This window comes from Panthera pardus, unplaced genomic scaffold (genome assembly GCF_024362965.1).
Source record: "Panthera pardus isolate Hobbes unplaced genomic scaffold, ASM2436296v1 HiC_scaffold_24, whole genome shotgun sequence".
Taxonomy (NCBI): domain Eukaryota; kingdom Metazoa; phylum Chordata; class Mammalia; order Carnivora; family Felidae; genus Panthera; species Panthera pardus.
Window position 1 is genome coordinate 22,070,967 of NW_026526810.1, and position 22,650 is coordinate 22,093,616.

The following is a 22,650-nucleotide window of genomic DNA, read 5'->3' on the forward strand; positions in this document are numbered from 1 at the left end:
CCTGCAGCACCAGGAGGGAGGCAGGTCAGTTGGAGGGATGGATCCACAGAAGCACAGCATTGGGTGTTTGCCTGGTGCAAGCAAGTTTGTTGATGGGAACTGGTTCCCTTTGGAATTTCGGCTGGTGGATGGGAGAGGGAGATGGCGATTGCCAGCACGTTTGTCCCCCCGTTGAGCTGAGCTCTGTCTTCTGGGCTCAAGAACTCTCCCTCCTGGCATCCCCTTGCCCTCCCCACTCTCCGAGAGCAGAGCTGTTGACTTTTAACATTCCAGATGTTAAGTCCCACTGGCTGTCAGAACTCACGGAGTCCGGCCCCTCCGCTTTTGCAAGCCAGACTTCGGGGGTTCTTCTTTGCCTGGAGGGCTTCCCCTCCACTGCCCCGGCTCCCACCCGCCCGTCCGTGTAGCATGCACTGACTCTCTGCCCTTCCTATCCTCTATCGTGGGCCTCTTGTCTATGCTTGGCTCTGGAGAATCTGTTCTGCTAGTCTTCTGGTGTTGTTCTGGATGTTTAGGCAGATGTGGATGGAATCTAAGCAATCAGCGGGACAAGGTGAGCCCAGCATCCTCCTACCCAGCCATCTTCCCAGGTCTCTCCTCAAGAGTCAGACAGGCAGGCCAGACACTGAGCTCCAAAAGTGGGAAAGAGGTGACTTGGATCTAGATTCCTTTGTGTCTCCACACTCCAAGGTGGTTCAGCTTGCACAGTAGGGAGCCACACCCTCGGTTGAGCCCCAGACATTAAGGTGCGACTTGCTCTTCTCACCAGGGCACGTCTGTCTCTACTCAGTAAATACTAAAGACTTAATTGGATATTGATTTGGTAAAAGAGTCTCTGTGAGGAGTGTTTGACAGTGGTCAGATTGCTGGCTTAAGTAACTGAATGGGATATCGGTGTCACTGATAAGGACAAATCACACAGGAAAAGGAGCTCCTCTGGGTGAAAAGATTATGTGTTCAGTTTTGAACTTGTGCACCCTGATGGGCCTATACTATATTCTGATATGAGGCGAGGGTTTGTTGGCTAGGAAAGTGCTAAAGTACAGTTTTATAACTTGTTGAATAGATGCCTTTCATTTGATAACTTTTGATTCCAAAAGACTGGTATCAGTTAGTGATTTGGAATCATCTATTTGCCTTCTGGTTTCACAGTTTGATTTCCCTGTTTTAAGACATAGATATAAATATCTACTTGGATATGATGAAAAGGACTGTGCTTTAGTAAGACTTTAAAGAGCCAAAGAAACCTTGTAAAAGAAGAACACAGCTGGAGGCATTACACTTCCCGATTTCAAACTAATTACAAAGCTATCATAACCAAAACAGTATGGTTTTGGCATAAAAACACACACAGACCAACAGAACAGAATTGAGAACCCAGAAACAAACCCATGCATATACAGTCCACAAATTTTTGACAAGGGAGCCAAGAACAGTCAACGGGGAAAGGACAGTGTCTTCAATAAATGGTGCTGGAACAAATGGATAGCCACTTGCAGAAGAATGAAATTGGATTCCTATCTTACATTGCTCACAAAAATGAACTTCAGATGGATTAAAGACTTAAGTGTAAGACCTCAAACCATAAAACTCTTAGAAGAAAATACAGGGAAAAACTCCTTCACATTGGACTTGGCAAATATTTTTTTGCATACGATAAGAAACAGAAGCAAAAATGAACAAGTGGGACTACATCAACCTTAGAGGCTTCTGCACAGCACAGGAAACAACAAAGTGAAAAGGCAGCCTATTGAAAGGGAGAAAATATTTGCAAATGATATACCAGATAAGGGGTTCATATCCAAAATATATAAGGAAATCTTACCATTCAATAGTAAAAACACAAATAATCTGATTAAAAAGTGGGCAAAGGACCCAAATAGACATTTTTGCAAGGAACATACAGATGCCCACCAGGTACAGGAAAAGACACTCAACATCACCAATTATCAGGGAAAGTGCAAATCAAAACCACAATGAGATCCACTTCAAACCTGTTAGAACAGCAAGTATCAAAAAGACAGGAGATAATTTTGGCAAGGATGTCAAGAAAAGTGAACCCTTGTACACTTTTGGTGGGAATGTAAATTTGTATAGCCACTGTGGAAAATAGTAGGGACATTCCTCAAAAAATTAAAAACACAACTACCATACAATCCATCAATTCTACTTCTGTGTATACATCTGAGGGAAATGAGTCACTATCTCAAAGAGATACCTGTACTCCCATGTTCATTGCAGCACTATTCACAATAGCCAACACATGGAAACAACTCTAAGTGACTATAATGGATGAATGAATAAAGAAAATGGGTGATGTGTGTGTGTGTGTGTGTGTGTGTGTGTGTATAATAGAATATTATTCATCCAAAAAAAGAAGGAAATCCTTCCATTTCCAATAACACTGATGGACCCTGAAGACATTATGCTAAGTAAAATAAGTCAGACAGTAAGATATATACTGTATGATCTCACTTACATATAAGTAGAATCTAAAAATGCCAGACTTCTAGAAATGGAGAGTAGAATGGTGGTTACTAAGGCATAGGGGCTAGGGAAAATTAGATGTTATTAAAGGGCACAAACTCTATAATATGACTAAGTTCTGGGGATTAATGTATAGCACGGTGACTATAGTTAACAAGTTGCTAAGAGAGTAGCATTTATTAATTAATTTATTTACTTTTATTTATTTTTTAAATTTACATCCAAGTTAGTTAGCATATAGTGCAATAAATAATGATTTCAGGAGTAGATGAGTAGCTCATCCCCCCTCCCACAACCCCTCCATTAACCCTCTGTTTGTTCTCCATATTTATGAGTCTCTTATGTTTTTGTCCCCCTCCTTGTTTTTATATTATTTTTGCTTCCCTTCCCTTATGTTCATATGTGCATCTGTTTTGTATCTTAAAGTTCTCATATGAGTAAAGACATATGATTTTTGTCTTTCTCTAATTTCACTTAGCATATTACCTTCTAGTTCTAGTTCCACCCACATAGCTGCAAACGGCAAGATTTCATTCTTTTTGATTGACAAATAATACTCCATTGTATATATATACCACATCTTCTTTATCCATTCATCCATCAATGGACGTTTTGGCTCTTTCCATACTTTGGGTATTGTTGATAGTGCTGCTATAAACATGGGGGTGCATGTGTCCCTTCAAAACAGCATACCTGTATCCCTTGGATATATACCTAGTAGTGCAATTGCTGGGTCATAGGATAGTTCTATTTTTAGTTTTTTGAGGAACCTCCATACTGTTTTCCAGAGTGGCTGCACCAGTTTGCATTCCTACCAACAATGCAAAAGAGATCCTCTTTCTCCACATCCTTGCCAACATCTGTTGTTGCTGAGTTGTTAATGTTAGCCATTCTAACAGGTGTGAGGTGGTATCTCATTGTGGTTTTGATTTGTATTTCCCTGACGGTGAGTGATGTTGAGCATTTTTTCATGTGTCGGCCATCTGGATGTCTTCCTTGGAGAAGTGTCTATTCATGTCTTTTGCCCATTTCTTCACTGGATTATTTGTTTTTTGGGTGTTGAGTTTGATAAGATCTTTATAGATTTTGGATACTAACCCTTTATCTGGTATGTCATTTGAAAATATCTTCTCCCATTCTGTCGGTTGCCTTTTAGTTTTGCTGATTGTTTCCTTTGCTGCGCAGAAGCCTTTTATTTTGATGAGGTCCCCATAGTTCATTTTTGCTTTTGTTTCCCTTGCCTCTGGAGACGTGTTGAGTAAGAAATTTCTGCAGGCAAGATCAAAGAGGTTTTTGCGTGCTTTCTCCTCGAGGATTCTGATGGCTTCCTGTCTTACATTGAGGTCTTTGATCCATTTTGAGTTTATTTTTGTGTATGGTATAAGAAAGTGGTCCAGGTTCATTCTTCTGCATGTTGCTGTCCAGTCTTCCCAGCACCACTTGCTGAAGAGACTGCCTTTTTTCCATAGGATATTCTTTCCTGCTTTGTCAAAGATTAGTTGGCCATTATGTTTGTGGGTCCATTTCTGGGTTATCTATTCTGTTCCATCGATCTGAGTGTCTGTTCTTGTGCTATTTGTTTGTTTTTTGTTTCCTAGGACCTTGTATGGTATCTAGCACAAAGTGCTACAGGTGACCATAGTATGAACTGATATATATTTGAGAATCTCTTAGATCTAGACACTTGACTGAACCATGTAAAATAATGAGAATAAATACTGTTATTACCCTCTCTGTTATATATCCTCTTGCCTCTTTTATATCACACGAGAAGAAAGGGACATATGTCAGGGTAGTGTGCTCGGCTTCAGCTCTACTTCTGGAGTATAGGCTAGAGAACAGCACCAAAGACTGTTGGAACTTTCTGTCCAGTTTTACAACTCTACAGATATAAGGTGACAAAAAACTCCCAGGTAATGGCAGGGAGTGGAGTGAGATTTCTTGTTAGTTTATATCTGAGAAGGTGAGAGAGCAAGCATGGAAATAATTAGACATGTTCTGTTTGCTTCTGATCCAAAATATAGTTTGTGGTTCTACACAAAGTCATCATCAATCAACTAACAATGCATTATTTATAAGAAAACCTTCAGCAGAAGTGGTTCAAGTCAGAGAAACAGTGGCAGAGTTTTTTCTGAAAGGCTGTAATTGTCAATCAGTCTTTTTAAGTTATCTGAGTTATTTGGTTTGGGAGATTACCACTGTTATTTCTTCCCTAATACCTTCTTCCTTTATAGAGGATCTGGTAACTATAATAATATATAATAATATATGTGAAAATGTATGTCCTTTCTCCTGGAAAGCCCATTAGAATTACACTGAAGCACTTGGCTGGGCAAGGCTGTGGCTATGTTGCCTGGACGAGAATGCAGGGTTGCTGCATCACACAGTAGCCCAAGGGAGAATGTAGGGACAGAATAGCACTTATCAACCGAGGAGCTAGGTTCTACAGTGACCAAAGGAGATGGGGAAATTGAATGGGATAAAGCAAATGAGAGAAAGGCCAGGGAGGTTATAAGTCAAGTGTTGTAGGGGCTCCTGGGTAATCTCAGTCAGTTAAGCGTCCAACTTCAGCTCAGGTCATGATCTCAAGGTTCATGAGTTCGCGCCCCATGTTGGGCTCTATGCTGACAGCTCAGAGCCTGGAGTCTGCTTCGGATTCTGTGTCTCCCTCTCTCTCTGCCCCATCCACGATCCTGCTCTGTCTCTCTTTCACTCTCTCAAAAATAAATAAACATTAAAAAAAAAGTTTAAAAAACCTGTTGGGATGAGCACTGGGTGTTGTATAGAAACCACTTTGACAATAAATTATATTTAATATAAAAAATTTAAAAAAAAGTTAAGTGCTATAAGGTAAATCGTTGTAGACCCAAAGGACCTAGTACTTTCTAGCAATAAATATGCTTGGGGAGAGAGGGCAGGCAGATGGAAGGGATATGTGAACAAAATAATCAAGGGTAAGAAAGATACTGAATGAAACAACTGTTCCCAAGAAAGCACTACAAGAAACCAGCAGAAATATAAGAACTGTTTTGAGACAAATGAAGAAGAAGGCATTCTCTTTTCTATTAACCTACCATAAGCTTCAGAGCAACAAATTTCATGGATTTTTCAAACTGGAGATCAGTGCTGATCACAGAAAAGTTGCAGATAGGTGGGGCAGGTAAGTGATTAACACCAAATGGAACCCTATTGGGAAATTAAATGTCCTACTTGATTCAAGATGCATGAGGAAAAAAGAGTTCAGATGTCAAAACAGGAGTAAATTTCCCCGGAGAAAAGGTGACCTTAGCAGGGTTGACCTTGAACAGGTGTCAGAAATAGCTACATTTGTGTAGAGCAAAGCACACAGATTTTGGTAGTCCAGCAAGACCTGAGTTCCAATCTCAAATCTCCTACTTACTTGTAAATCTATCTATTAAATAAACTTAGGCAAAGCACTTAACCTCCCTGAGCATTTTCACCACCTACAAAGTCTAAATTAGAAATACTACACTTCAAGGGCTGCAAAGCCTCTACTACATTATAATACCTTACACATAATGAGTGCTCCATAAATGGTAGCTATTACTGTTTTAAGTCCAAATCAAATTTAAAACAAGAGATGACCTGAAATAGGAAAATTCTCAGAAATTCTTGATTTGGGAATAGTTGACAGCAAGAAAGTTATAAAAGCTTGGACACTACATATTCTAATATCAAATATCTAAATATCAATAATGACAGATGAGCTCTAACTGTATTGCTTTTCATTAACAGGATTTTTCTTCTCTGTGGTACAAAATGTAGTGTATTTATTGCCAAGAATTTATGGATGGTATCATGAGAACCAATACCATCATATGGACCCTGAGATTTAAATTATTTTAATATAACTTTTTTTTTTAAAGAAGAAAGTTTGAAGAAGTCTAACATTTTTACCTGATGAGGTCCTGAACTCGACTGTTAAAAGTATCACCTTGTGAGGGTTTGTTTTTCATTTCCTGTGTCGATATTTTTGGTGTATCTGGCTGGCTGTTTCCATCTGGTCGATTGGCAATCAGGCAGCTAAAAACCACAGCACTGACTTTGAGAAGTCCAGTTGTCAAACCTTCAAAAAGTTGCTTATTTGTATTTCTTCCCAAAATAGCATTATTTTCATCTGGAACATAAACCTAGATGGAAAAAAATACAGTAATTATATTTCAGGAAAACCACCAGAAGTGGACAGAGATAATGTGGAACATTTCTGGAATCATAAATAATTTTGAAATTGTAGAAGTGGCTAGCTAAATATTAGAGTGTTGGTTCTGAAGTTAGATTGCTGAGTTCAAGTCTCAGCTTTATCCTTGCTAGTTGAGCGACTTTGGGCATGTTGCTACTTCAAAGCTTCAATATATTCTCATTTATAAAAGAGGGACAACAACAGTGCCTATATCATAAGATTCTAGTGAGGATTAAATGAGTTAATCCACATAAAATGCTTAGCTCATGCCAAGGCATACAGTAAGTGCTCAAGAAATAGTATTTATTCAATTGAATACATTATATTAACAATTTATATGAGCCCAGAAAATGAACCAATTGGTAAACTGACAACATTGTTTTCTTGTTAAAGTGAGTTCTAAAAATATCTAATCTGAATTCCTCTATTAAAATCAAATTCGTATTTCTTATTACAGAATGGTAAAACAGTTTTTGCCTAATACCTAGTGTCATATTCAGCTATTCTTGTATATAGTTTACAAGAAGTAACATGGTTAAAAGTTGGGACTAGGAGTCAGAACCTGGGCTTGGTTTCTGACTCTACAGTTACATGGTCTTAGACAAATTCCTTAACCTTTCTGTGTCTCTATTTCCTCAATTGTGAAATGAGGATAATCATAATCATAGCAGTAAATCAACATGTGTAAATTCTTAGAACAATGTCTGGCACATAGGTAAGCCACACAGAAGTGTTATCTGTTACTATATTTCTACTCTTACTATGATTCCTACCATTACCATTACCACATAAACAGTAAATACTACTGTATATGAATAACAGTTCTCACAGAGAAGGATGACTTAAGAAGTACAATAGCTAGGGGTGCCTGGGTAGCTCAGTTTGTTAAGTGTAAGCTCAGATCATGATCTCATGGTTTGTGAGATTGAGCCCCATGTTGGGCTCTGCACTAACAGTGTAGAGCCTGCTTGCGATTCTCTTTCTCTGCCTCTTCCCTGCTCTTTCTCTCTCTCAAAATAAATAAGTAAATAAACATTAAAAAAAAGTACAATGGCTGGATATATAATTACCAGGCTGGGAGCTCTGTGCCCTTGGTCTGTAAGGGCTCACTCTTCCCAGGGAGAGGTGGGGTTGACTCCTAAAAGCCTTACTACCAAGAAAGGGGAAGAGACAATAAGCTAAGGGTGGGAAGAAGAGGTCTGGATGGAATCAGATGGTACTGTATTCAAGATCTAGTTTTTCTTCTAGGAGATTACATGACTCAAAGTAACAATTTTACATTTATGAGACTTGGTTTCTGTATCTGCCTACCTACTAGGACTACTATAAAGTTCAAATGAGATGATGAGTAGAAAAACACCTGGCAAATTATTACACTTCAAATGCATTTAGTATAATCAGCCTTTGCTTATCCTCACTCTTCACCTGCATCAGTCCTATCAAAAGAGGAATAAATACTCACTTGGATTAAAAAAAAAAGAGGATCTTTATAAACATAAGCTAATGTCCCCTTCATTCCTTTCTGTTGTTGTTAATTTAGACATGCCATGAAAGTCACTTTTCTGAGAAGAGCCTGTTTAAGACTGCTGACCGTAAGTTCTATCTGACCATGGAGCCATTCCTAAACCCAAGTAATTACAGCAGAATCCTTCTGCAGTCTATGCTCCAATTAACTGATGAAAGCTCCCTTTGAAACTCTATAGTAGTTATAAAACAGTCACGCAAACTTTCGATTGTGACTAGTGTAACCTAGCCTATCCCAATATAGCAGGTGGTATATGAGAATGGAATTTGAACCTAGGATTTCTATGTAAGTCAGGATGAGCTGGGTTATGCTGCAGTGAAATACTCCTCAAAAATTTCAGTGGCTTCAAACAATAAAGTTTTATTTTTCATTCAAATGACATGTTCGTCTCAGGCCGGCTGGGGCTCTGTTCTGCATCCTTGTTGTCTTTACTCTGGAGTGACAAAGCAAGTACCATTTATAGCAACAATAACCAATAGAACTTTCTAAGATGATGCAAGTTTTTAAGTCTACACTGTTCTATATCTGCACTAGTCACATGTGGCTGTTGAGCACTAGAAATGTGGTTAGTGTGATACAGGGATTGTATTTTTAAATTTAATTAATTTTAACTTTAATATTGGCTAGTGTATCAGATAGTACAGAGCACTATAGGTCACAGTGGCAGAGAAGAAAAAAAATCTCTGTAAGGTCTTGAATCAACATTAAATGCATTACCTGAAAGTGATCTTCTCATTTTTGCTCACACCTTATTGGCTAGAATAATCATACCATCCAACCCAACCACAAGAGAACCAAGAAATGTCATCCAACTGTGTATGTGGAAAGAGGAAGAGAGGCAGGACATTTGGTCCGTGGTACTATTGACTGCATGATATTGTTTCTTCCATTACGCCTACACAAATATCATTCATGGTTAAGTTCTTTAGCATATGATGATTACATTTACTTTCTTATACAAATTTTTGGTCTCAGGTAACTTTTTTTCATATGCTGAATTTCCTATTTATTTGTCATTAATTCATTGTCAATCTTTCTGGTTACAGTGAAATTTCCTCTCAAGTTCAGACACAGCAGAAATTGTTGATTCTTTTTCTTTCCCCAGTGGAGACATTCCCCCTGAAACCTACAACACCCCTGCACTAATATGGACTGTCTGCTCTGTAGGCCTGTGACACAACTCTCCTCTTGGGATTGCCCTTCATCTTCATCTTAAGAATTCCTTCCACCCCTTCCTGGGTTAGATACACTTGTTTCTTGGATTCTATGTCTTTTTTTTCTTCCCATGCTCTCATTTTGTTGAGGAATATACTCCAACAAGTTCCTAAGAAAGATTGCATGGAAAGAAAAATTTTGAGACCAGTGAGTCTTTATAGATCTTTATTTCATCCTTATACCTGAATGATGGTTTGGCTGAATGGAGGATTCTTGGTTGCAACTACTTTTCCTTCAGAGTTGTGAAAGACTGCTCCGTTATTTCCTACTCCAAGGGCTGTCATTAAACGGTCCAAACAAATTCTAATATTTTTGTACATGGTCTGTTTTGTCCTCTCTAGAAACTTTCAGGAACTTCTTATCCCTGATTTCCTGTGTCTTGGTATAGATTCTCCTTCTCCTTCTTCCTTCTTGTGTGTGTGTGTGTGTGTGTGTGTGTGTGTGTGTGTACACAAAAACTCAGTACTCTTTTCAATCTGAAAACCATGTGTTTCACTTATGGGGACATTTCTTGCATTATTTTCTTGCTAATTTCCTCCCACTCACTTTTCTCTGCTGGACTTCGGTCCTGAACTGAGCCTGTAATTTTCTTATATTTTGTTTTCTTCAGCTTTTCACCTCTTTGCATTTTGTCCTACTTCTTAGATGATTTCCTTAACTTTATTTTCCAGTCCTTCTACTGAGTTTTTCATTTCATCTATTGTATTTCTAATTTTCAGGAGCTATTTTTAGCTCCCTGTATGCTTTGTTTTTATAGTATTTTTGTTTCATGGATATATTTCTCATCTCTGTGAAGTTATGCTTTTTTTAAGATTTTCTTCTGTTTCTTACATGGTCTCTGTTTCCTGTGAGTTCTTTCTCTTTAGGTTGTAAGCTTTCCATAAATAAGTGGTAATGTAGGACTTTCTGTTCATACTCAAGACTGATGCATAGATAGATTAGTTTATCACAATCTTGATCCAATCACAAGATGGACACACACTCTGTGTGAAGGGCTTCAATTTAGATGACTAAACAGAGACCCAGCTTTTCCACTGGGAAATCCCAACTATTAGTAGTATAGGTATGTTCTCCCAGGAGAGTTAGTTTCAGAAGAATGAAATCCTATATCTTCTAAGCCTGGAGTATATAACATGGCCTATCCATTTTTGCAGAGATTCATAGAAGAAGGAGGCCGAGTGTCTCACTATTTAAGGAATAGATTTTCACTTAGTCATTTTGTTTTTGTAGGATTTTTTTGTGTCTGTATATGGTGTCCCTGTACCTGGAGAAACTTTAGGTTTCAAACTTGTTTCTGCCACCATTGAGGGGAGTGTCATTTGGCGGCACACAGAGCACATGAAATCTAGGGTATCTAAACTGTCTCTTGTTTAGACTTTCAACCAATTACCCTCTTTCCAGCCCCACTTGTATCCTCATTTTCTGAGATACTTGGTGACTCTAATTCTTGAACCTTCTGGGGTTCTGTGGCACAAATTTTCTTCTGACATTTTTCTTCCATTAATTTAGGTTTTAGCTTTTAGACAACTGTCCTTTAAGTATATGCTTCCCAGATTAAAACAAATTTGCTTTCCTTTTCTATTTTCTTTGTTTTTGAGGATTCAGGCCTATATCTATCCACTATTAGTGGGGCCCCCCAGGCAGAGAAAATATAACTTGTGTTTTCAAGTTGGCCACATTTTAAAATTAACTCAAAAAATCCACTAAAAACACAACTTTCTTTTTCTTTTACATACTACAGAAAGAATAGGAGAAATACATTTCTGGGTAGTGTCAGTTTCTTCATCATCACAAAATTTCATAATCCTTTCTTTTCAAAAACCTTGTACTGATTTTCATCATTTCAAATAAAACACTATGCATGTGTATTTAGTAATCTTTCACTTAATTAGAAGTACTTCATCCATTTATTACATCTTTGAAGAATTTAGTTTGAGAATTAATAAAAAATTTAAAAAAACTGAGGTACCAAAATTAATGACACTTATTTAATCACCTGCTTATCTAACATTTGAGTATCTACTACATACATGATCAAGGGATCAGAGTGATGCTCTGCTCACCTTATGGGTCATTCAGACCCTACAAACTCTGATTTTATAAACAAATGTAAGAATCTGTGGTTTCATGGTTTACAGAGGAACAGAAAAAACAATATAAAAGAGGAAAGTGGTGACTATTTTAGAGGCAGGCAGTAGCAAAAGGTGACACTGATTCTGGAAGCACAAGAAAGGACAGATATGAGTGCAAAAAAGGTATTACAACATGAGACTCAGTTGTCTTTATTAGTTAGAATTACTTATCTTTATTTCCTCTGAAATTATCATTTAGTATATATCAGTATAACTGCTTATGCTCCAAATGACAACCTAAAGATACTAAAAAAAAAAAAAAAAGGATAAATTGTGAACAATACTCACTGGGAGAGGGGAAGAGAAGGAAGGACAGAGACTAACATCTATGAGGTTTTTCTACTAAGTCAAACATGGTTAAGCATTTTTCCTGTATCATAACATTTAATTTTTACAGATTGAGAATTCAAGTTCAGAGATATCAAGGACATGCCCAAGTTTCACAGCTAATTAAAGGAAAGGTCCAGTACTTGAACCTGAATTTAATAGACTTTAAAGCCCGTGTGCACTGACTCCTCACATTGGGTATCTCTTTTACTGAAGATTCAGCAGAAACTTTTTCTTTGGTGGAGGGAAGTAAAAACTGATCATGAGCCAAACAATGTCTTTCTGATGTCTCTTCCATTAAAAAAAAAAAAAAAAAAAAAGAATTCCATAAGTGCTTTATTCTTGGCCAAAGGGCAAGAATACATTATATTTAAGGATTGTTGGGATAATTCTGGGTGAAATATACTAATCTCATTATCCAGAAACTGTCAATGTGGTTTGAGCATCAAATGTCACTTCTTCATCAGCCCTAAGAAAATAAGCTCAGTGTAAAGTAAATCAGATATATTTTTACAATATGCCTATATTCTCTGTCCATAGCTGGTAACTTTTGATTTTCTATTTCATTGGGGCTTTCTACTTAATTTTAGAAATACCATTTGGCAGTTTCTTCATAAAGTAAACACAAACTGAAAAACCTCCCTAATAATCTGGCAGTTATATGAAGAATGCTTGTGGCCTGCAGGAGCTTAGCTTCCCTTGTTAGGCCTGCTGCAGTGAATCCTGGGATTTCAGACCTAGGTCAAAAGGATGTCACTGTACTGAACAGTCTTTTACTTTCTCCCCATAATTTACTATTTTCCAACAGTCTAAGTTAGCCTGACATTCAGTTCAGCTCCTTATCATATTTTTCCATAGAATTTTGTGTTTGTATGTGTATTTTCTCATTTAGTATTGATCCTTTCACTTCTGAGAACAGAATTTTCTTTTGCTTGTAACCTTTACTGAAGTGTTTTTTGTGTTTCATCAGGACATTTTATTCAAGTGGTCACAGAAATTCTCCTTATCCTTCTATATAGACTTTTCTTTTCCTGCTTTTAAATCATTTAACAGCAACGATTTAATAGGAAACCAATGTTTCATCTAGGAAAGAATTTCAAAATTGCCTAAATTAAGGTAAGGAGGGGCTTATTTTCAGTGAGACAGAAAGGTTCTTTCTAGTCTTCAAAAATGAGATTTGATAAAAAGAAACTTGCAGGGGAAAGTATCTACACTGTAAAGGATAATGTATTCAGAGCACTACTCTATACTGTTGTCTTTTGTCTAGTTGGGTATCGCTGTTACTTGCCAGAGGTAAAATAACTCATTAGCAGCCTGCTCTTTTGGGACACTTAGTAGATGAAAGGCACACCTAGAGTTCTAATACATGTTTATAGACAAACACTAGAGTTTAACTTCCTTCCAGCACAGTTGCAGGCCAAGGACACATTGCAAGATGAGGAGCCTGTCCTTTAGGAAAGGTGTGCTAGCAACATCCTCCCCTCCCCCCTGCTCACTGCCCCCATCTATTGCACACCTGGCTTACCTGAGTCTGGAACACATTCCATCCTGGGGTGGGTGGTCTCTGAAGGGCAGGGGAAGGTTACCTTCCCAGCATGCACCAGTGCTTATAACTATCACCTGGTGGTATGTACCTGACCTGGCCTGGGAAAAAACAGAGCTATGTAGCTTTTGGCTCTTCTGAATCTGTCACTCCTGAGGCAGAAATCTAAAACCACAGTTTTTCTCCAATGGATGAAAGGCATTTCCCTTAGTATATTTCTTCAGAATACACTTGTGGTCATTACCTTACAGTAGCAAATTACAGGTTGACTTCATGTAAATATTCTTACTATAAAATTTCCCCTTCCTCTCAAAAGATATTTTAGCTTCTTAAAATCTACAGGTATTTCATATAGTTTTAGATCTAGAAAGAATTTCTGAATCAAATTTTTTCATTTTATATTTGAGAAAATCATGGCCCAGAGGAGGAAAATTTCCTGAGGATAAAGAAACTATCAAGGTTGGAATAAGTACTGTGTGTCTTCTCTAAACCTACTCCAAGGAGAAATCCAATATTTATAGGCCCAAACCGTGAGGCAAAGTGTTTTGGCAAAATTAAGTTAAAAGTCATTGTCACTTTTAAAAGGCAAATTTACATTTTTCCTCCCACTACCTCACACTATGAAAGTAATTTCAAAAACTTCCTACATTCTTCTTTGCAATACAGAAAGATGCTTTTCTTAGTAGTACAAATCCATCCTTTTGTAACATGATTTCCCGAGAGAGAAAATTAACTTGGTAATCAGTGGTAATTCTATCCAGATAATTTTTAGTATTGTGAAGTTGGGTTTATGTATTTTTAAGTTGTACAGTGTGTTTGTTCACAATGGTAAGAATATGATTTAAGTTCACTGAGAACCAACAGAAGATTGTTTAGAAATACAGGCCTACATCAAGAACCAAGAATAATTTCAAATAAACAACCTAACCTTACACCTGAAGGAGCTAGAGAAAAGAACAAACGAAGCCTAAAGCCAGCAAAAGGAAGGAAATAATAAAGATTAGAGCAGAAATAAGTGAAAGAGAAACTAAAAAAACACAATAAATAGATCAATAAATCTAGGAGATAGTTACTTGAAAAAAATTAGAAACACTGATAAACCTCTAGACTTATCAAAAAGAAAAGAAAAAGGACCCAAATAAAATCACAAATGAGAGAGGAGAAATAACAACCAACACCACAGAGATACAAACAATTATAAGAGAATATTATGAAAAACCATATGCCAACAAATGGGACAACCTGAAAGAAATGTATAAATTCCCCAAAAACAAAATCCAGGGCCAGATGGCTTCACAGGCAAATTCTATCAAACATTTAAAGAGGAATTAATACCTATTTTTCTCAAACTATTCCAAAAATAGAAAAGGAAGGAAAAACTTCTAAATTCACTCTATGAGGCAGCATTTCCCTGATACCAAAACCAGACAAAGACTCCACTAAAAAAGAGAACTACAGGCCAATATCCCTGAAGAACATGGATGCAAAAATTCTCAAGAAAATACTAGCAAACTGAATCCAATAATGCATCAAGAGAATCAGTCACCATGATCAAATGGGATTTATTTCTAGGTTGAAAGGGTGGTTCAATATTCCCCAGTCATTGTGATACACCACATTAATAAAAGGATAAGAACCATATGATCATTTCAAGAGATGCAGAAAAAGCATCTCACAAATATCCACTTATGATAAAAACTCTCAACAATGTAGGTTTAGAGAGAATACCTCAACATACCTCAATATAACAAAGGCCATATATGAAAAATCCACAGCTAAAATCATCTTCAATGGGGAAAAACTGGGAGCTTTTCCTCTATGATCAGGAACATGACAGAGATGTCCACCCTCACCACTATTATTTAACATAGTACTGGAAGTCCTAGCCACAGCCATCACATAATAAAATGAAATAAAAAGGCATCCAAATTGGTAAGGAAGAAGTGAAACTTTCACTATTTGCCCACTGTCACTTCACAGGGACTTCTCTTGTAGTAATAATGGTAGTGAAAGAGGCGGCAGTGGTAAGAACAGCTGACAATTAGCGATCAGCTAACAATGTAAGACACTGTGCTAACTACTTCACCCAGATCATCACACTTAATCCACACAATATTCCCACAGACCAGTACTGCTGTTCCTATTTTCAGAAAAGAAATCCAGGGTTTAGAGAGGTTAAATACGGCAGAGGCAGAGTAAGGGCCTCAATCCAGGCAGCCCCCCTGCTGAGCCTGAGCCTTTAACTACTTTACTACACTGTAGTGAGGGTTAATCAAGATGACATGTGAAAGTGCTTGGAAATTAGAAAGCACTAAACAAGTGTGAGGGAATTTTTATTGCTACTTCCAGATACTTAGACAAGTGACCACAATTAGCTTTCATCCAATGTTAATAATTTAAATATTGCTTCCCCTTGTAACAGCTATTCAAAAGACAATGCTTCATATTCAGCAAAAGCTGCAAAAGTACCTGTGAAGGTGTTTTTTTTAAATATGGAATTTATTGTCAAATTAGTTTCCATACAACACCCAGTGCTCATACCAACAGGTGCCCTCCTCAATGCCCATCACCCACCCTCCACTCCCTCCCACTCCCCATCAACCCTCAGTTTATTCTCAGTTTTTAAGAGTCTCTTATGGTTTGCCTCCTTCCCTCTCTGTAACTTTTCCCCTCCCCCATGGTCTTCTGTTAAGTTTCTCAGGATCCACATATGAATGAAAACATATGGTATCTATCTTTCTCTGTATGACTTATTTCACTTAGCATAACACTCTCCAGTTCCATCCACGTTGCTACAAAAGGCCATATTTCATTCCTTCTCCTTGCCAAGTAGTATTCCATTGTATATATAAACCACAACTTCTTTATCCATTCATCAGTTGACGGACATTTAGGCTCTTTCCACAACTTGGCTATTGTTGAAAGTGCTGCTATAAACATTGGGGTACAAGTGCCCCTATGCATCAGCACTCCTGTATCCCTTGGGTAAATTCCTAGCAGTGCTATTGCTGGGTCATAGGGTAGATCTATTTTTAATTTTTTGAGGAAGCTCCACACTGTTTTCCAGAGCGGCTGCACCAGTTTGCATTCTCACCAACAGCGCAAGAGGGTTCCCCGTTTCTCCACATCCTCGCCAGCATCTGTATTCGCCTGAGTTGTTCATTTTAGCCACTCTGACCGGCGTGAGGTGGTACCTCAGTGTGGTTTTGATTTGTATTTCCCTGATGAGGAGTGATGTTGAGCATCTTTTCATGTGTCTGTTGGCCATGTGGATGTCTTCTTTAGAAAAGTGTCTATTCATGTCTTCTGCCCATTTCTTCACTGGATTATTTGTTTTTTGGGTGTGGAATTTGGTGAGTTCTTTATAGATTTTTGGATACTAGCCCTTGGTCTGATAGGTCATTTGCAAATGTATTTTCCCATTCCGTTGGTTGCCTTTTAGTTTTGTTGATGGTTTCCTTTGCAGTACAGAAGATTTTTATCTTCACGAGGCCCCAATAGTTCATTTTTGCTTTTGTTTCCCTGGCCTTCGGAGATGTGTCGAGTAAGGAGTTGCTATGGCTGAGCTCAAAGAGGTTGTTGCCTGTTTTCTCCTCTAGGGGTCTGATGGTTTCTTGTCTCACATTCAGGTCCTTCATCCATTCTGAGTTTATTTTTGTGAATGGTATAAGAAAGTGGTCTAGTTTCATTCTTCTTCATGTTGCTGTCTAGTTCTCCCAGCACCATTTGTTAAAGAGACTGTCTTTTTTCCATTGGATATTCTTTCCTGCTTTGTCAAAGATTAGTTGGCCATCCTTTTGTGGGTCAAATTCTGGAGAGTCTCTACCCTATTCCATTGGTCTACGTGTCTGTTTTGTGGCAATACCATGCTGTCTTAATGATTACAAGTTTGTAGTAGAGGCTAAAGTCTGGGATTGTGATGCCTCCCACTTTGGTCTTCTTCTTCAGTACTACTTTGGCTATTCGGGGTCTTTTGTGGTTCCATACAAATTTTAGGATTGCTTGTTCTAGCTTCGAGAAGAATGCTGGTACAACTTTGACTGGGACTGTATTGAATGTGGAGATAGCTTTGGGTAGTACTGACATTTTAATAATGTTTATTCTTCCAATCCATGAGCACGGAATGTTTTTCCATTTCTTTGTGTCTTCTTCAATTTCCTTCATAAGCTTTCTATAGTTTTCAACATACAGATCTTTTACATCTCTGGTTAGGTTTATTCCTAGGTATTTTATGATTCCTGGTGCAATTGTGAATGGGATTAGTTTATTTGTCTTTCTGTTGCTTCATTCTTAGTGTATAAGAATGCAACTGATTTCTGTACATTAATTTGTATCCTGCAACTTTGCTGAATTCGTGTATCAGTTCTAGCAGACTTTTGGTGGAGTCTATCGGGTTTTCCATGTATAGTATCATGTCATCTGCAAAAAGTGAAAGCTTGACTTCATCTTTGCCAATTTTGATGCCTTCGATTTCCTTTTGTTGTCTGATTGCTGAGGCTAGAACTTCCAACGCTATATTAAACAACAGTGGTGAGAGTGGACATCCCTGTCATGTTCCTGATCTCAGGGGAAATGCTCTCAGTTTTTCCCCATTGAGAATGACATTAGCTGTGGGCTTTTCATATACAGCTTTTATGATGTTTAAGTGTGTTCCTTCTATCCCGACTTTCTCGAGGGGTTTTATTAAGAAAGGATGCTGTATTTTGTCAAATGCTTTTTCTGCACCGATTGACAGGATCATATGGTTCTTCTCTTTTCTTTTACTAATATGATGTCTCACATTGATTGGTTTGTGAATACTGAACCAGCCCTACAGCCCAGGAATGAATTCCACTTGATCATGGCGAATAATTCTTTTTATATGCTGTTGAATTTGATTTGCTAGTATCTTGTTGAGAATTTTTGCATCCATGTTCATCAGAGATATTGGCCTGTAATTCTCTTCTTTTGCTGGGTCTCTGTCTGGTTTGGGAATCAAAGTAATTCTGGCTTCCTAGAATGAGTCTGGAAGTTTTCCTTCCCTTTCTATTTTTTGGAACAGCTTGAGAAGGATAGGTATTATTTCTGCTTTCAATGTCTGGTAGAATTCCCCAGGGAAGCCATCCGGTCCTGGACTCTTATTTGTTGGGAGATTTTTGATAACTGATTCAATTTTTTCACTGGTTATGGGTCTTTCCAAGTTTTCTATTTCTTCCTGTTTGAGTTTTGGAAGTGTGTGGGTGCTTAGGAATTTGTCCGTTTCTTCTAGGTTGTCCAGTTTGTCGGCATGTAATTTTTCATAGTATTCCCTGATAATTGCTTGTATTTGGGGGGTTGGTTGTAATAATTCCATTTTCATTCTTGATTTTATCTATTTGGGCCTCTCCCTTTTCTTTTTGAGAAGCCTGGCTTGAGGTGTATCAGTTTTGTTTATTTTTTCAAAAAACCAACTCTTGGTTTCATTGATCTGCTCTACAGGTTTTTATAGATTCTATATTGTTTACTTCTGCTCTGATCTTTATTACTTCTCTTCTTCTGCTGGGTTTGGGGTATCTTTGCTGTTCTGCTTCTATTTCCTTTAGGTGTGCTACTAGATTTTGTATTTGGGATTTTTCTTGTTTCTTGAGATAGGCCTGATTGCAATGTATTTTCCTCTCAGGACTGCCTTCGCTGCATCCCAAAGCGTTTGGATTGTTGTATTTTCATTTGTTTCCATATATTTTTTAATTTCTTCTCTAATTGCCTGGTTGACCCATTCATTCTTTAGTAGGGTGTTCTTTAACCTCCATACTTTTGGAGGTTTTCCAAAATTTTTCCTGTGGTTGATTTCAAGTTTCACAGCATTGTGGTCTGAAAGTGTGCATGGTATGATCTCAATTCTTTTATACTTATGAAGGGCTGTTTTGTGACCCAGTATGTGATCTATCTTGGAGAATGTTTTATGTGCACTCGAGAAGAAAGTATCTTCTGTTGCTTTGGGATGCAGAGTTCTAAATATATCTGTCAAGTCCATCTGATCCAATGTATCATTCAGGGCCCTTGTTTCTTTATTGATCCTGTGTCTAGATGATCTCTCCATTGTTGTACATGGAGAATTAAAGTCCCCTGCAATTACCACATTCTTATCAATAAGGTTGCTCATGTTTGTGATTCTTTCATATAATTGGGGGCTCCCATATTTGGCACATAAGACATTTATAACTGTTAGCTCTTCCTGATGGATAGACTGTGTAATTATCATATAATGCCCTTCTTCATCTCTTGTTACAGCCTTTAATTTAAAGTCTAGTTTGTCTGATAAAAGTATGGCTACTCCAGCTTTCTTTTTGACTTCCAGTTGCATGATAGATAGTTCTCCATCCCCTCACTTTCAATCTGAAGGTGTCCTCAGGTCTAAAATGAATCTCTTGTAGAGAGCAAATAGATGGGTCTTGTTTTTTGTTTTTTGTTTTTTTATCCATTCTGATACCCTATGTCTTTTCGTTGGAGAATTAAGCCATTTACATACAGCGTTATTATTCAAAGATATGGGTTAGGAGTCATTGTGATGTCTGTAGGTTTCGTGCTTGTAGTGATGTCTCTGGTACTTTGTGGTCCTTGCAACATTTCACTCACAGAGTCCCCCTTAGTATCTTTTGTAGGGCTGGTTTAGTGGTGATGAATTCCTTCAGGTTTTGTTTGTTTGGGAAAACCTTTATCTCTCCTTCCATCCTGAACGACAGACTTGCTGGATAAAGGATTCTTGGCTGCATATTTTTTCTGTTCATCACATTGAAGGTTTCCTGCCATTCCTTTCTGGCCTGCCAAATTTCAGTAGGTAGGTTTGGCACTCCCCTATGTGTCTACTTTTGTATGTTAGGGCCCGTTTATCCCTAGCTGCTTTCAGAATTCTCTCTTTATCCTTGTATTTTGCCAGTTTCACTATGATATGTCCTGCAGAAGATCGATTCAAGTTATATCTACAGGGGGTTCTCTGTACCTCTTGGATTTCAATGCTTGCTTCCTTCCCCAGATCAGGGAAGTTCTCAGCTAGGATTTGTTCAAGTACACCTTCAGCCCCTTTCTCTCTCTCCTCTTCTTCTGGAATTCCTATGATATGGATATTGTTCCGTTTGATTGCATCACTTAGTTCTCTAATTCTCCCCTCATACTCCTGGATTTTTTTCTCTCTTTTTTTCAGCTTCCTCTTTTCCCATAACTTTATCTTTGAATTCACGTATTCTCTCCTCTGCCTCTTCAATCTGTGCTATGGCCACCTCCATTTTATTTTGCACCTCATTTATAGCATTTTAAAATTTCTCGTGACTATTTTTTAGTCCCTTGATCTCTGTAGCAATAGATTCTCTGCTGTCCTCTATGCTTTTTGCAAGCGCAGTGATTAATTTTATGACTGTTATTCTAAATTCTTGTTCCGTTGTATTGCTTAGATCGGTTTTGATCAATTGGTTAGCTGTCGTTACTTCCTGGAGTTTCTTGTGAGGAGAATTCTTCTGTTTCATCACTTTGGGTAGTCCCTGAGGTAGCTCCAAACTGCAGGGCTCTTCCCCTGTGCTGCCCGGAGTAACTTGTGTTGGTGGGTGGGGCCACAGTCAGATCTGATGTCTGCCCCCAGCCCACTGCTGGGGCTACAGTCAGACTGATGTGTACCTTATCTTCCCCCCTCCCAGGGGCAGGACTCACTGTGGGGTGGTGTGGCCCCTGTCTGGGCTGTTTACACACTGCCAGGCTTGTGCTGCTTCAATGGGATCTGGCCAAGGGCTTATTAGATGGGGTGGATCTGCAAGGTGCATAGGGGCGGAAGGGGCAGGCTTAGCTAGCTTTGTTGGTGGTGGTCCCCTGCGGGAGGGGCCCTGCAGCACCAGGAGGGAGGCAGGTCAGTTGGAGGGATGGACCCACAGAAGCACAGCATTGGGTGTTTGCCTGGTGCAAGCAAGTTTGTTGATGGGAACTGGTTCCCTTTGGAATTTTGGCTGGGGGATGCGAGAGGGAGATGGAGATTGCCAGCACCTTTGTTCCCCTGTTGAGCTGAGCTCTGTCTTCCTGGCTCAACAACTCTCCCTTCCGGCATCCTCTTGCCCTCCCCACTCCCCGAGAGCAGAGCTGTTGACTTTTCACATTCCAGATGTTAAGTCCTGCTGGCTGTCAGAACTCACGGAGTCTGGCACTTTTGCAAGCCAGACTTCGGGGGTTCTTCCTTGCCTGTAGGGCTGCCCCTCCACTGCCCCAGCTCCCTCCTACTAGTCCGTGCAGCATGCACCGCCTCTCTGCCCTTTGTACTGTCTTCTGTGGGTCTCTTGTCTATGCTTGGGTCTGGAGAGTCCATTCTGCTAATCTTCTGGGAGTTTTTTGGGTTATTTTTAGGCCCATGTGGGTGGAATCTAAGTGATCACCAGGACAAGGTGAGCCCAGTGTCCTCCTACGCTGCCATCTTTTCTCTATGAGTTGAAGGTTGTTTTTTTTTTTCATTTTTAACATTTATTCAGTTTTGAAGACAGCATAAGCAGGAGAGGGGCAGAGAGAGAGGGAGACAGAACCTGAAGCAGACTCCAGGCTCTGAGCTGTCAGCACAGAGCCTGACGCAGGGCAGGACTCAAACTCACAAATCGTGAGATCATGATATGAGCTGAAGTCGGATACTTAACCAACTAAGCCACCCAGGCACCCTAGAAGTACCTGTGAAGGGTTTAAAGGTAGAATTTCAGGAAAATACACATATATATATCTTTCTCATAGATATTTCTACATTTTGCATATATAGAAATGAGAGCGGAATTTTGGTTTTATATCTTCAGAAAAGTTTAAGTAGAAACATGAGGAAAGACTTGTTATGCATAACCACTGAGCCATGCTATCTACTTTATAGAAAGATTAACATTTTGGAGGAACTTATTCAGTTTAAGTAAGTATGTATATGTGGATCATGAAATAGATAAATTCACATTAGGAAGGACATGAATATCATCCATATTTCACCTGTATTTGAAATAACAGTATAATTCTCTGACCCACAAAACCCATTAGCTTACAACAATTTCTTTCATTCACTTATCAAATATTTTTCAAATACTAGGTCCTAGGCTCTGTGACAAGCTCAATGGGTGAAGATAAAGACAAAGCTCTGTTCTCAAGAGTTCACTGGTAGGGCATCTGGGTGCCTTAGTCAGTTGAGTGTTTGTTGATTTCCCTGACTCTTGATTTCAGCTCAGGTCATGATCTTACGGTTCCTGGGATTCAGCCTGCT

General features: G+C 38.6%; 1 protein-coding gene across 3 annotated transcripts in view; it reads right to left on the bottom strand.

The window, feature by feature from the left end:
- The window catches only part of SCAPER (S-phase cyclin A associated protein in the ER), a 504,168-nt gene that overhangs the window by 78,334 nt on the left and 403,184 nt on the right, over positions 1–22,650 (bottom strand). For all 3 annotated transcript variants that reach the window (XM_019441359.2, XM_019441358.2, XM_019441356.2), the window contains one exon: positions 6,406–6,638. In XM_019441359.2, the coding sequence (XP_019296904.1) occupies positions 6,406–6,638 (233 nt within the window). The remainder of the gene's footprint in view (positions 1–6,405; positions 6,639–22,650) is intronic.